Genomic DNA, 16,790 nt, shown 5'->3' with positions numbered 1-16,790 from the left:
GTTTCCGCTTCCAAATCACAGAATCTACACAGGTCCGTTGAGCATATCCCGAGTTTGTTCAGATTACGCCTTAGTTTGCAGTGGCCAGTGTAAAGTGTCTAGTTGTCTCATTTTTTGCGCACCCAAGGCACTAAGTAGCTTGAATCTCTTACGGTTGTACCCCCTAGAAACAGTTTGGAGTGGCGAAGTCCCTGCAATTGCAGCCAGTAGCGATTCCTACTTACCAATTCGCCTTCGTGTAGTCCATTTCTGAGAACTTGCGGACCAACAGCAATGACGGGCTTCGGCCCCATCGGCCTGGCAGTCGCGGCCTTTCTAGCTAGCTGGTCTGCGAGTTCGTTGCCTTGTATACCTCTGTGTCCCGGTACCCAGAACAATGTTAATCTGTTGTTGCTGCACACTCTATTAAGTTTTCCGATGCAGTCCAGGACCAACCCCAAGTTTATTTCGAAGGATGATAGTGCCTAGAGAGCCGCCTGTCTATCACTGATGATGATAATTCGTTCACCGTGATAGTTCCTGTCCAATATTACTTCAGCACATTACTTGGAAAATGTCCCATGGGCACCGACAGCTTGATACGTGGTCCCGTGAGCCCGGCACCTATACCATCTGTGGTCTTAGTATACCATTGCTGGGTACTTTTGCTTATAACTTCCTTTAGGGAGGAATCCTCCCAATCCCTTTCAAAGTGCACCTTTTTGGTAATGTCTTCGCTTGGAAGTAGAGCCATTGGAAGTTTTCTCTCTATGATCTCCAATTATCGGGCGTTTACCATTCTGCTGCTACCTAGATACTTTACTTCCTCCACCCTAGTTACCGCTTGCGCGCCGGTGGTAATAGTACCCAGGGCTGGGAGTGTTCTTCTCATTGTAAAGAGGATGATGTCCGTTTTGGAGGGATTGATGTTAAGTCGGACCTTGACGCACCATTTCCTAGCCAGGGTTAACCCTCTCCGGACAATGTTTCCAAGTGTGCTCTCAAATTTACCTCTGCATATAATTACGATATCATTCGCGTATCTCTGACACCGTATGCCATTCTCTGTTAATATATGCAAAAGCTCGTCCACGACTAGGCTCCACAAAAGCGGCGATAGTACATATCCTTGGGGACATCCCTTTGTTGTGCACAGTCGTAAGCTGTTAAAGCCTATCCAAGTTTCCGCAATTCTTGTGCCAAGGACTGCATCTATGATCGAATCATCGACCCGCCTCCTGTTTAGCGCTCTGGTGACACTTAAATGGGAGGTATTATTAAAAGTGCCTTCTATATCTAGAAAGGCCCACAATACCATCTCCCCATTCTCAAGAGCGTCTTCCACCTCAGTTACTAAGATACATAGCTGTGCCTGTAGATTTGCCAACCATGTAGGCATGCTGACTTGCGTGCAAGGGGTAGTACTCTAACGCCACAGTTCTGACATAGTTGTCCACAATTTCCTCAATCCCCTTCAGCAGGAAAGAGGTAAGACTGTTAAGGTTTAGCCAAAGAGTAGTCCCTCCTTCCTACTTTTGGTATGAAGACAACTAGTGCAACTCTCCATTTTTTCGGGATAAAGGCATGTGCTAAGCTATCTCTCATCAACCTTACAAGGTGAATGAGGATATGTTCCTGATCACGTTGGAGTAGCGCTGGAAAGATATCATCCACTCCTGGTAATTTATACCTCTTAAAGGTTCCCATGGCCCACTTTACAGAGTCTGCATGAAATATTTCCTTGGCCATCTTCCAGTCCGGTGGGCCCGGTTTATGATTCTCCATAGGGACTAACTGCTCTGTAGAGATCACACCTGGAAAATGCGTCTGAAGCAGAAGTCTCGCCCTTTCCTCTAAACTGGTTGTGTATCTACCATCAGGCTTCCTGATAACTAATTTCGTCTCTATTGCTCCTTTGGCTAGGGCTTTGCGGAGCCTGGCTGACTAATGTTGGCTGACAACTCACATTGCTTATGAGAGATCCCAACTTACCTTCCTGTTGTTTTCTGTGAGGCCTTTAACCTCTCCTTTAAAAGCCCATGGTTCCTGTATTAGGAGGGCACCCAAGTTATCCGAGATGAACCTGTTCGAGATGACAGCCGAGGATGACTTAGCTCTGTGCAGGTTCACTTGGGCTATCGACATGAGGGTTGGGATCATACCGGCTCCTCTAGGAGTGGTTTCTTTTCCTCACAGGTCTTGCCATCCTGCATACCCTCTTTCTCCTCACAGCTCTTGTCAACCTGCATGGCCTCCGGAGCAAGTCCGTCCAAGAGCTCTTGGGTAGTTGGCAGTGCGTTCTGATCACTCCCATCAGACTGCTCCTCTGAATTGTCTGGTGCAGAGCACCTAAGGCTAGATGACGCAACGGGCGGAGTACTAAGCTCTGCAACAGTTTGGTTTTGTCATCCGTATCCTTTTTATTCCAGAGTCGTATCACAACCGTACTGTATCTAAAGTACAGTCGGCATCCTTTTTTGGGGATTAAGGCATAGGACTGATCATCGATGCCGATGTTCAGTCGGAGACCCGCTTCCACATCACTGTCGCTGATGACCCTCCAGGCCGAGGTGCTTAGGCCCTCATTTTACGCTTTCAGCAGATCAAAGACATATTCCGATGCCTTGGCGGCGCATCTTGGGAGAAATACCGTCATGTTGTATATGCTCGGTATATCATCTCCTCGCCTGGTACAGAGTGACGGCCCAGTCCATTCTTCCAGGCGTGGAGCAGTCTCCGACAGCCAGAATGCTGTTTGTTCATCTCTGCAGTCGATCAACAATAGTCCTGATCGGAAGAGGATGCCCAAAAACGATAGAGGATGTTTCCAAGCTTTGAGCACCTCATCCATAATAACCTCCTGAAATGTGGTCAGCATTCCAGCCTCCATACCTTCCGCTGGGTAATTTCACGGAAGTACCGCCATCCTGATGCTTTTGAGGGCATCAGAATAGCGGCCAGCTCTCATGGGGTTGTCGTAGCTAGGGATGGCAAACAATTTTTTTTAATCGATTAAATAATCAAATGATTAATTGCAAGATATAAAAAAATAATTGCAATTAATTGCAATTAATGTAAAAAAAACGAGTAATCGATTAATTCTAATGTTTTCAAATAATACTAAATTGCATAAAGACCACCACCAAGTTTCAGGGCCGAATTTTGTATTATAATGCTCTATCACAGAGTCCGAGACATATCCTAAAAGAGAAAATGGTCTATATTTGAAGTTAAGTAGCACAATGGTATTAAATTTTTCAAAATATGTACAGCAATCTTAAAGTAAAAGAATTGCCTCTTACTTGAAAGACTATGTTTTGCAACTTTGCGTAAAAATAAAACCAATAAAATATAGGAGACTATATTCTTATTTCAGACATTCAAATTATGTTGCTATATACACAAAAACAAAAACGAAAATAAAATTAAAATATCGTATTAAAAATTCATTTGTCTTAGTATAAAGGAAAATATATTTATTGAAGTCAAGAAAATTTAGAAGTCTGTTCAACCAAGTTTGAAGAAAAAGCAATTTCGATAAACGTTTTGTTGTCAAACGATTGCGTTTTTCGGTCGCAGTTGCACCCGATTTTAAGAAAAGCCGCTCAGCAGGTACTGAGATACCAAGTAGATGACAATACTTTTTTGAAAGTCCGTACGGTTTTCATTTCTTCCCAAGCATCAATAGTGTTTCGAAGCTGAAGGGCTTTCATTAATTGGCTTGCTGCTGCAACTCGGCATTTCAATCATGGTGTCAGTGTCATCATCACTTAGGGGAACATTATCGTTACTCCTAGATTTCAGAGTCTAATTTGTACACATATATTTATATATAACTAGAAGAAATTTAAAATGTAATACCGATTGCTCCAACTTACCACAATTTGCAGGCTACTGTTGCATGCTTTAATTTTAAATACTGCAACATATTTGTTGCGTTATTAGAAAATTTTAAATTTTTGCAGCAAAGTTGACATTTAACGTAGTTATTGCTATTTTATTAAAAAAATGTCCACACTTCGCTTTTAACTGACGCCATTGCTCTTCAAACAACTGAACGTAAAATGCGTTTGACTTAACTGTAAATGCAGTGTTACCAGACATTCATTTGTTGATATTAAACTACGTTGACATATTAGAATTTAACTATGTTTACACCGTTTCCAGTCATTAATGACTGATGCGACCAATTTCGACCCTTGTACGCTAACTTAGATGAACATAAAATGTATTAAATTTCAAAATGCTGTTTGCGATTATTTTGCAATTACTCGAGTAATAGTCGAGTAATTAGAAAAGGTGTTTCGATGGAATTAAATCGTAAATTGAATGAAAATAATCGATTAATTTAATCAAATGATTAATCGTTGCCATCCCTAGTCGTAGCCCCCTGGCAACCATCCGCCGGAATTTGTATCGGGTTTGCTCTCCTCCGATTACTAGATCTATTCCAGGTTTTGCTCACAGGTGTAGTGCGTGGTGACGAGTCTACCGGTTTTTGGCTAGTAGAGGGAAGCTCATCATCCCTGGCGTGTTCCTCAAAGAGAGATCTCTCTTCAGACGTAAGTCGGTCGAGGAATTGACGCCTTTTGACACCAGCCGCTCCTGGTGTACGGGTGGTTTCCCCCTGCCTCCTTAGATGCTAGTACTGGGTGGGTTGGTTTTACCATGAGTCAGTTTTCATTGCCACTACCGTTGCCTTTGGGGGTATTTTCGTAGTTGTTGTTGTGCATGTTTCTTGGGCCTCTCGTTAGATGAACACGACGATAACTAGACTTATGCTTTACGTTTTCTAGATACATATATGTATGTATATATATATACACTAACAACATCTAATTAATATACTCAGTAATGAAACATCCACGTGGAAGAAACTATAAAACATTATTTGCCCTGTAATAACTATTACGTCTTGTTATTGCTACTCAAACACATATTCCCATAATACAATTTTATATGTACTTATATCTACATAAACTCGGAAGGTATATGGCTATTCACCAAGGGTGGTAATAAAGACATAAATTAACCTCGAGCGCTTCATAACTAATTCAGTGTTAGGTAATCTATACTATGGTTTGTAATAACGGAAATATAACATATAATATAAAATTCGGAAGTATTGTAAAAGTGTGCAAAAGAAAGATAATGTTGTTTTAAGTCTATGTGAAAGGCGAACAGCCGGTTTCACGAAATTTTTTCATTGAAAATTAAGTTATATTTAATTTTAATTTTAGATTTTATTTAAGTTTGTACTTAAGTTTTCTGGGTTTCACTATATTCAAAATAGACATACAACAAATTAAAAGGCATACATATTAGAAAGAATAAAAGCATATTTATGTAAACAAAAAATTGGATTTATTTGTCAAAATGAAAAAAAAAAAACAAAAATGATATCAGCTGATAGAAAAATGTAAACATTGTTGCATATGAAAGTATTTAAATAATATTTAAATGGCAAAGCGATATCATTTAAATAAAAATTAAGTCAAATGGTGAAACTGAAATAAATAATTTTTCACTTAAATTTGTTTCGTGAAACCGGCTGTAGCTTTTTATTTTTTTTTAATTTTGAACTAAAATATCAATGGAAAAGGTTTAAGCGATATAGTACGCCTTTACCACTGAATGGCTAGACTATTGAGAACTTGAAGCATATTCTTTTCATTCGACGATATGGATCTATATACATATGTTAAATTTATGCATGTATGTATATTTTTCTGCATTGCATATAAGTTGTTAGATGAATACGCCATTCGTCAATATTTTCGTTCCCTTAAAAGTACAATATATAATTATATTTACAAACTTAAACTGCTTTTATCTGTGTCCTCATAGAAATTTTCTGAAGAATATATTTGTAGAACATTTAGTTTTTTTTAATAATAATGTAAAATGTTTTTTCCATAATATTTGTAGAGTTATGTGTCCTTAAGTTTTTTTAACAAACTTTCAAAGACAAATTCGTTTCTCTTCAAAATTTATGAAAAATGATTAACTAAAAAAAATGTTGGGTTTGCAATTTAAATTTTAAACACTTAATGATAAATCTGACAAAATCAACTCGGAGCTACTCAAAGCTGACCCAAAGATAAGTGCTCGTATGCCGTATCCCTTACCGGAAAACGTTTGGAATTCTGTAAAAATAGCATTTGAGCTTAAAGAAGCAATTATTACACTTATCCCAAGGAAGGATAACCTTTCTGAGTGCAAAAAATGGAGAGGTATCACGCTGCTTAACATGGAAAGCCAAATTATAGCGCATGTTATTCATTAAAGACTATCCAACTCTGTTGCAGGGGTTACGAGGAGATCAAACTTACTTTCGACCTCGTTGTTCATGTATCGATCATATAAACAAATTGAGTGATTGTTGAGCAGTCGGTGGAGTAGCGCACGCCACTCCTAGCGAACGCACATTTGGGGCGCTACATAAGCTTTGGAGAGCAACGCACATATCTAGACGCACAATACTGAAAATATTCGACGTTAATGTTAAATCAGCAGTTATATGGATGTGAAACATGGAATCTAACATCCTGTGCCCTTCAAACATTTCCTTTATTAATGGCTATCTCCGCAAGAGTATGCGGATACTCCGGCCCAATATCATAAGAAACGCGGATCTTGACCTTTCCACATCGAAAACCGTCGCCATAAATGGAGATGGATCTGGCACACGTTGCGTAAGCCCCATAATGACATCACAAGAACAGCATTAGAGTGGAATCCTCAAGAGAGTCGCAGACGAGCAAGACCAGCCGATACATGGAGGCGGCAAGTTGAAGCAGAAGCAAAACATTAGGCCATTCCTGGAGACAAATCAATTTCTAGCTTTAAATAAATCAAATTATAAATTGTTTATTAAGGCGCTGTGTTCCACCTAGGAACTTTGGGAATATACTATATACATATATATATCTATATAATGATAAATCTGACAGGTTCCCAATACCATACAGGAATTCCTTATTCATAATTGCCCTTTCGTCTGAAAGTCAATAATTTTTCCTAATATGTTCTCTCAAAATATTGCTACTAATATTATCAAAGGAATCTAAAGAATTAGACGACTATTTGTCATCTATATAGTATATGTATATATACTAGAGTTCTTGGTATTCGACTAACCGTCGATTAACCAAATTAACCGGATAGGTCATTATTCGAATAATAATATTCGGTTTGCAGTATCCGGATAGTTGTAAGTTGTCGATTATTCGATTAACCGCTCATTCCCGACTATCCGGTTAACCGTTCGTTGTCGACTATTCGAATAGTGCAAGTTCATTATATTTATCATTTTAATGAAAAAAATTGAACCCATGAAAAATGCGCACAATTGACATTTTCACAAATAAAAACAAACAAAAATCATTTATTCAAATACTCGCAGCAGAACATTGGAATATTACTAATCGGTTAATGTCCATACGAACGGTTACAAACCGGATATTCCAAAAATCGGTTTTCAGGTTATTCGAATAATTTTAAGAGCCCTAATATATACGTGTCTTTACCATAGACAATCATATTCTAAACATTTCAAAACCATCACCCTAAAACATGACATTCTTATTTACATATGCTAATTAATGAATTTGAGAAGGAAATAGTAATAATTGTATATAGTGCTCATTATTTTTACAATTAATATAAAGTTTTATAAATTAAAGTGAAATTTAACGAATTCATATAATAAAAAAATAGTATATGTAAAAACACATATTAAAAATTTCACAAGAAAACCACAAGTTTATTGAGTGACTTACAAAGTTATAGGAACCTGCGAATGAAAAACAAAAATAAATAATATGACAATAAATCCAGCCCATAGGTTAAGAGTGTTTCATTTGGATATACGAAAAACTTGAAGGTTTCATGACGGAAAATTTAACAGTTAAATCAGACAAGGTTTCAATGTCCTGACATTTGATTGAGTTAGTAGATAAATTTATTAGATTATTAGATGAACGGTAGGCTGCACTGTTGATATCGACTTTTCCTAATTTCTGTATAATATGAGACCAAATCACATATTCAAACAATCGGTTATGTACACGAAGGCTTTAAGCTACTCGAGAATAACCCAACCATTCCATACCACCCTCGCGGTAACATTTATTGAGATTTCTCAATTTCAGTAGATATTTCTCATTAAAATTACAAAGACTCTTTAATGTCCATCAAAAAATATTTCATAATACTTGCAATAGGGAAAAATATTGAATTCAGTCTTTTCAACCATCCGTTTAACCTGCATATTCCAATATCCGGATATACATATATGGGATACCGATATCATCCGGATTTTACAAAATAAAATTGGAATGAATAGTTTTGAAAAGGTTATGATAGTTCAAAGACATCCAAAAATCAACAATATGACGGCTACTGGACCAATTTTAGGAATCACTTTTATCTTTATTAAGAGATTTACACAAAAGATCGATTTTTTACCGCAAGTATTAGCAGTAAATTGTTTATAAAAAGTCAGTAACAACAATAGGTCAGAAAAACATTCTACGAATTGAAAAATGTTTTTATAACCCGAAAATGCACTTTGTATGTGATTGGCGTTCAACCGTTTAGCCGGTTATAGCGGAATCAATGATAGCGCGCCACTCCTCTCTTTCCTTCGCAGTTCGGCGCCAGTTGGAGATTCCAAGTGTAACCAGATCGCTCTCCACCTGGTCCCTCCAACGGAGTGGAGGCCTTCCCCTTCCTCGGCTGCCTCCGGCGGGTACTGCATCGAATACTTTCAGGGCTGGAGTGTTTTCGTCCATTCGGACAACATGACCTAGCCAGCGTAGCCGCTACCTTTTTATTCGCTGAACTATGTCAATGTCGTCGTATAACTCGTACAGCTCATCGTTCTCGAAAACTCCTAGTGTCGTCTCATCTGATGTTGACATCGTCCAAGCTTCTGCACCATAAAGCAGGACGGGAATGATAAGCGACTTGTAGAGTTTGATTTTGGTTCGTCGAGAGAGGACTTTACTGTTCAATTGCCTACTCAGTCCAAAGTAGCACCTGTTGGCAAGAGTGATTCTGCGCTGGATTTTGAGGCTGACATTGTTGGTGTTGTTGATACTGGTTCCCAGGTATACGAAATTATCTACAACTTCGAAGTTATGACTGTCAACAGTGACGTGGGAGCCAAGACGCGAGTGCGCCGACTGTTTGCTTGATGACAGGAGATATTTCGTCTTGTCTTCATTCACCTCCAGACCCATTCGCTTCGCCTCTTTATCCATGCGGGAAAGAGCAGTACAAACGGAGCGATTGTTGCTTCCGATGATATCAATATCATCGGCGTACGCCAGCAGCTGTACACTCTTGTAGAAGATTGTACCTTCTCTATTTAGCTCTGCAGCTCGTATTATTTTCTCCAACATCGAGTTCAAGAAGTCGCACGATAGTGAGTCACCTTGTCTGAAACCTCGTTTGGTATCGAACGGCTCGGAGAGGTCCTTCCCAAACTTTTGGTGTTGCTCAACGTCAACTTACACAGCCGTATTAGTTTTGCGGGGATACCAAATTCAGACATCGCGGCATAAAGGCAGCTCCTTTTCGTGCTGTCGAAAGCAGCTTTGAAATCGACAAAAAGATGGTGTGTGTCGATCCTCTTTTCACGGGTCTTCTCCAAGATTTAGCGCATGGTGAATATCTGGTCCATGGTGGACTTTCCAGGTCTAAAGCCACACTGATAAGGTCCAATCAGTTTGTTGATGGTGGGCTTAATTCTTTCACACAGTACGCTCGACAGAACCTTATAGGCGATATTTAGGAGGCTTATCCCACGGTAATTGGGGATTGGGGATCCCACAGTTTGTGGGATCTCCCTTTTTATGGATTGGGCAGAGCACACTGTGATTCCAATCGTCAGGCATGCGTCAGACTTTACTCAAGAAAAAAATGACAGACTGCACCAAATCGAATCACCATAATCCACAAAAAACTTGGAGTTAGAGAAGCTTCTGAGTTACGGAAGGTAATTTGTATGAAATTTTACTTCCATTGCCAAGAGTTATGGATAATTTCGAGTTATGGAAGTTCAATTGTATATAAATTTGAGAAAATTATGAGCCTTAACTCTTAAACAAATATTTACAATTACAACTTATTCCACCGTCTAGTATACTGATTTTTATATTATCTTGCAGATTGCGCCACTGTACCTAAACATAATTCCTAATTTACGTTGTAAATTTCACACAAATTTCGTTCATACATACATATGTAATGATGCTGATCGAATGAGTAACTACTACGACTGATTAAACGGGAAAGTCCATAGATCATAAATAAAAAATAAATCTAGTGCACAAGCATTACACGGAAACTAAATGGGTACATACATACATATATGTATAGCATAACTTCAGCTAAACATAACATATATGTACATGTATGTACATATATAAGTTAATGTGCATTACCGCCAACAGATGGCATGCGACAATTGTGCAGGTGTAACATTCCCAGTGGCCGACCGCAGCGCCTACATACATACTTACATATGTACATATTTAAACGCAGCGCAGATGTAATTACAATGATCTTACAGCCGCGTCAGCGTCTGCGGTAGAACGTTAACGAATGCACGAAGGCACCACGTTCGGCTTACACAGATCAATCAGACCGATCTTGCAAGTGTGCGCATTTATAAAAGCAGCAGCACATTTTGACGGACACTCAGATTGGTAAGACGCGGATTGTTGTTAAGATCGTCGCAAGTAATTTAACTGCAACTCGTTCATTTTTGTGCTGTACCGTTTACAACCAAAGATTATTTTTCAAAACTAAATTAGTAAAAGTAAATGAAAGGAAATTTCTTATGAAAGAATCGTCTATATACTAAATGAACTATATACTTTGTATATATTTGTGAATGTGATATTCATGTAACAAGTGTGTAAACAAATAATACAACCAAAAAAAAAAAATATAAAAATATTAAAGTAAATTGAATTGCAACGCAAAAGAAATCACAAAAATCTAGCGAAACACTACGGGACGCTGGGCATTACATGACCATTTACTGCTCTATATAAAATAATAAACAATCCACATACACCAACAGTGTGCCTTCAGACTAACTATATAGTTGAAGGTTACGAAATTAACAGTATAAACAAACTAGAAACAAAACAATAAAAGCACAAAGAATATATAATTAAAAGTCACAAAAGCAAAAGCAAACACATAACAGCACAAAAATGTTGGCCAGCAATAGTTTACCCACTCACTACACTGAGTCTATATTTAAAAAGCATCTGAAGAGCGTTGACAAAGAACTGACAAGCGCCGCAACGGATGCTGGCGCGAATAGTTTTGATATTCCTAGTGCAGATGTTAAAGGGTCAGCAATGAAGGCGCATCTGAATAACGGCACTGCAAATGTCACCAATAGCACTTATAATAACAACAGTAACAACAATAAGGATGATGCGCTACCAACGGCACATTTCGTATCCGGTCATCCTGATGTGAATTGTGAGAATTTCATACGCACCTGCATGGATGAAATCATCAAATCGGCGGTGTTGGCAGGCACAAATCGTGCCACTAAAGTGGTTGAGTGGCATGCGCCTAGCGAATTGCAGCAATTATTTGATTTCGATTTAAAAGCGGAACCGGAAACGAGCGCTAAATTAGTCGAATTATTGAAGGCAACAATTAAGTATTCGGTGAAGACCGGACATCCGTACTTTATAAATCAACTTTATTCCGGTGTAGACGTGTATGCGCTAATCGGCCAATGGCTGACGGATGCCTTGAATCCGAGTGTGTATACATATGAGGTGGCACCGATTTTTACGCTCATGGAGGAGACAGTGTTGGCTGAAATGCGTCGCATTGTCGGCTTTCCAAATGATGGCTATGGTGATGGCATTTTCTGCCCAGGCGGCTCCATTGCCAATGGTTATGGTATCAGCTGTGCGCGTTACAAGCATGCACCGGAAACAAAGGTGAGTGACAAATTGAAGCTTATCAGTACGTCTGCATTAGGTTGGAACGATAAAAAAATTGCCATAATTTTGGTAAAAAATAAACTGTGTATAAAGAAAACAATTTTTATCGGTAAAAAAACTTCGATCAAGTAATTGAAAGTTCAGAAGCCTGTGTAAAACTTTGAGACTTTGAGACTAATCGGTTCAGCCATTTCCGAGAAATCTTTGTCACCGACTTTTAAATCACAGTTTTGAGAAAAAAAAGGCGCCACACCGGCCCACTTCTTTCAAATGCTCTGACGCGTTGTTACAATTATGCGTGTAACTTAAAAAATAACCGTCGGATTGACTTGATATTAACTTGATATGAAATGAAATTAAAAACATCAATTTTTCTAACAAGATGTAATCCTTTAAACACTGTAAAAAAATATATATGTATGTATGTATGTATGAATTAATTCATAAACCACTTCATTAATTGACTCCAACAAACTCGATGTTAATTTCCAATTACAAATCACTGCTTCAAAATACAAAATATTACAAGCAAGTATATACCGAGATTCCTACTATAAACCTAAAAATCTGCAATGGCTTATGCCATATGCAATATTCTCAACATTTAATCATGAACTTTAGTTTGGTATAAAAAAAAAGATTTTGTAGTAAGTTAAAGCATGTACTTTCACTTCTTTTCAAAATTCTAAAATTCGTTTATTTTACATTTCAAAAACTTTCCTATATTGCCACATATGCATATTATCTAAGAAAACGAGGGTGTTTGTTATGCTTTAAATAAGAATTTGTACAATTTTGGGGACTTAAAGTCCACTAATATACTAAATGAAGAGTGTCTAGTATGAAGGTTTATTTGGTGATTTATAACACTATACTGATGCATGTTAATTTCAATTGCCACATACATATGTATATACTATACTAAATAAACATACATACTCAATAATAAAGAAAATTAGTGTCTTTGAAATTCATTAGAGACAATTACACATGTATGTATGTACATAACACATAGTTAATGCAATAAAGCAATTATATAAATTTGTATTAAACAATAGTGTTGCCAAGTCAATGCTATCGTCATTAATGGTTCAAGAGCAATTTTTGAATGAATTACATACATACGTACATACATACAAACATACATATTGAATACATTTGCATATATCATATGTACATATATACTACATATGTACATATACGAGTATAAGAAGTTTCACGTGCAAATTGAAAGGGAAATAATACATATATGTGTACGTAGTATGTGCAATAAAACAGCGAATTCTCTTAATATCAGCACATATACACATTTACTAGTGCAGTTAATTCATAAACTAAATAATTATCAGTCCCCTAAATGGTGCAATTTCATATGTATGTATGTACAGCATGCAAACCTTATACACGAGTTTTCAATTGTTGAATGAATGGTATGAGTAATTGCTGCATGTCAATTTTTACATATGTACATATGTAAATACATATATGTGTCTGAAATTTTAGATCGTCATTAAAATGCATTTAGAATTTGCTTTCGAATTTCGTAATTGGTTTTCGTAACACAGCACACCGATAACGTAATTATAAAGAATTTGCAGTGTGGTGTGTGAAACCTTTGAAGAACTGCCTAATACAAGAAAACATTTGTGTGTTTTTGAGTGGGCATCAACAACAGAAAACTTCAAAAATCTCGGTTCAGCATATTATGGAATCGTTGACATTCTATTTGAGACAATTAACCAATTGGCTGACAAGGCATAGTGGTTCGGCTTGTATTAAGGCGAGGCCATAAATACTTTCCATTGAGATATGACTATGAAATTTTCACCAAAAATCTAGAAATTGTTTGAAATATATAGTAAAAAAAGTGACCACATCGGATAACCACTGTAACCCAGAACCACTGTGCTAGGTTAAAGGTTAAGATTGCTGTCTGCTGCCAAAAATGAAAAGAGAAAATCATCTCCGAACTCTAATTCGATTTAAACGCCCGTTTTTAAGCTTAAATAATCTTATGTTATGAACACTGGACTTGATACACGTTATTTGTTTGCAAATGCTTAACATTTTTTTTTCACATATGTCGTTATGTGTGTCAGGGCGTATGAGTGACAACGCATTTCGATTTTCTCAAGTCTGATCACTTTGGTGCTTCATATCTTGCTTTTGTTTCACCCAAATATTTCAAAAATAAAAACACTGGTGTGACCTTTTAAGAGAGCATATTTTTCAGATGAAATGTAAAGAATATATAAATTATATTATTGGATAAAGTCATTGTTATCACTAATTTCAAATACAGTTAATAGTTATTATATTTTATCATTTATATATTTCTAACAGAAATATGGATTATGTGCTGGCAAACAGTTAATAATTTTCACCTCACAAGACGCACATTATTCCGTAGAGAAGTTGGCAATGTTCATGGGCTTCGGCAGCGAAAGTGTGTGCAAAATTTCTACAGATAAATTCGGTAAAATGGATATTGACGATCTTGAGGCCAAGGTCAAACATTACCTAAATAACGGTGCACGTCCATTGATGGTTTCCGCAACGGCCGGCACAACGGTTTTAGGTGCATTTGATGACTTGAATCGTATAGCTGATATATGTGAGCAATACAATATGTGGTTCCACACTGATGCTGCCTGGGGTGGAGGTGCACTAGTTTCAAACAAATATCGTCATTTGTTGAAGGGCATTGAACGGTAATTTCACAATTTTCTTATTAAATATCTATATGTATGTTGGCTCACAGAAACCACACTGGTGAATAAAAAGTCTATTTCTCTCGAAGTTGAGTCATAATGCTGCTCTGATATTTTACATATCGTTCTGATTTATCTTGGTTACGATATTATTGGTACAGAGTGACGTATTGCATTTTCATAAACATCGAATTCTTACACATTTCAACATACAAAAAATCTTAATATTTTTGAAGTCAAAATACCAAGATCTATTTATTTTTAAACTCTCATTTAATTACAATTAAATATTATTATTATTATTATTATTATTTCTAAGCTCTGACTCTGTCACCTGGAATCCACATAAGCTTCTAATCGCCTCTCAACAATGCTCAACCTTTCTCACACGCCACAAGGACATACTGAGCAATTGTCATTCCACAAATGCAACATATCTCTTCCAAAAGGATAAATTTTATGACACATCATACGACACCGGTGACAAGCACATACAATGCGGACGACGTGCAGATGTCTATAAATTCTGGTTTATGTGGAAGGCAAAGGGCACCAACGGTCTGGCGGAGCATGTTAATCAGGCATTTAAAATGTCAGAGTGCATCACTGAGATGATAAGAGAGCGACCTGGTTTTGAGTTGGTGCTGGAAAAGCCCGAATGCACGAATGTCAGTTTTTGGTATATACCACCGAGTATACGGAATATGGAACGTGGTGATTTGTTTAATGAGAAACTGAATGCCGTTGCACCAAAGGTCAAAGAAGGTATGATTAAAAAGGGCTCAATGATGATTACCTACCAACCCCTGCGGCAACTACCGAATTTCTTCAGATTAGTTTTTCAAAGTTCAAATCTTACGAAGGATGATATGAAATATTTCCTAGATGAAATAGAATCACTTGGTTGTAATTTGTAAATATTGGTTTAAACTGTAGATTAAATGTTTAACTCTATTAATATCAACCAATATTTAACTATTAGGTGTATGTAGTATAACATATATAACGGTAATCAACGTGAATTTGATTTTCATTTAGGCATTAATAAAGGGAACAAGTTGTTTTTTTGCTGCAATTAAAATACAATTTTACATTTTAACATGAATACCAAATATATATAATAATAAAATAAGTATCCACGTGCAAATCTATTTTTTATAGTTTTTATTTTCGCTATTTTGTAAAAATCTGCGAAATATTAATTGCTCTGCCTAAGTCAATTATTAAGTCTAAGAGTATATACTCGTATGTCGTCGAACTGTGGATGATAATGACATCAGATAATATACTACAAAGCAACATAATCGAAATAGAGAATGAGAACTCTGCCATCGATTTTGAAACATTTGCCCGTTTGAGCAATGTTAGACGCACCAATTTTTTCCCTAAAGAATCCGTTATATTTACTACCAGGTACAAATGTTTTAGTTGAGCAAAACCTTTTTATTATGAAAGTTCACGCCCTGTTTGATAAAAACTGCTCGTAGTTGCTTGACTTGTGCAAGCATAACAGAACTTGAGAAATTTCGATGAATCCACATGCGCTTTCAGTTGGTCATTGAATTAGACGCACTTAACATTTTTTTGTCTTTGGAAAAAAGGAGCAATTATTTATATTAATAAAAAAAACTTAATATTAGGAAATCAATTGGTTTTTTTAGTAATACAGTGGAACTTCCATAACTCGAAGATTTCCATAACTCGAACTCTTGAATTGGCAATAGAAGTTAAATTTCCTTCCATAAATCGAACTTTTTGGTCAGGACAAAATACAAAATTTTAAATTTTACGTCGGATATAGACGTCAAGAGCCAATAATAGCAAACTGCATCAAACGATTTACAGAATACATGTTTTAACGTATTTAAATAAAACTTTATGCGATGTAAATAACTAAAACTGTGTATAAATCAATATTTATATTTATAACTCGAAGTTTTTTTGTGGATTATGGTGATTCGAGTTAGAGAAGTTCCACTGTATTTGCAAAAATAAAAATAAAAAATTGTTTGTTCCTACTGAAATGCCTAAAAGTATACTTCTTTCACTCACAAGGACTGTTGTCGAAATATTGCCAAGAAAATAAAGTGCTGCTCAAGAACTATTGATAGAT

General features: G+C 36.8%; 1 protein-coding gene across 1 annotated transcript; it reads left to right on the top strand.

Moving 5' to 3' along the window:
- Positions 1–10,672: 10,672 nt before the first annotated feature.
- Positions 10,673–15,828, top strand: LOC105217449 (cysteine sulfinic acid decarboxylase). Its single transcript, XM_011192445.3, has 3 exons — positions 10,673–11,963; positions 14,310–14,677; positions 14,997–15,828. The coding sequence occupies exons 1-3, from the start codon at positions 11,211–11,213 to the stop codon at positions 15,592–15,594; spliced, it is 1,719 nt and encodes a 572-aa protein (XP_011190747.1). The 5' UTR covers positions 10,673–11,210; the 3' UTR covers positions 15,595–15,828.
- The last annotated feature ends 962 nt before the right edge of the window (positions 15,829–16,790 follow it).

This window comes from Zeugodacus cucurbitae, chromosome 3, assembly GCF_028554725.1.
Source record: "Zeugodacus cucurbitae isolate PBARC_wt_2022May chromosome 3, idZeuCucr1.2, whole genome shotgun sequence".
Lineage (NCBI taxonomy): Eukaryota > Metazoa > Arthropoda > Insecta > Diptera > Tephritidae > Zeugodacus > Zeugodacus cucurbitae.
Note: the sequence above shows the minus strand (reverse complement) of the source record. Positions and strands in the feature narration are given on the sequence as shown.

Coding starts and splice junctions, on each gene's coding strand:
- LOC105217449 (XM_011192445.3), top strand. CDS start 11,211: ATGTTGGCCAGCAATAGTTTACCCACTCACTACACTGAGTCTATATTT. Junction 11,964..14,309: donor AGCATGCACCGGAAACAAAG/GTGAGTGACAAA, acceptor TATTTCTAACAG/AAATATGGATTATGTGCTGG. Junction 14,678..14,996: donor TTGTTGAAGGGCATTGAACG/GTAATTTCACAA, acceptor ATTATTTCTAAG/CTCTGACTCTGTCACCTGGA.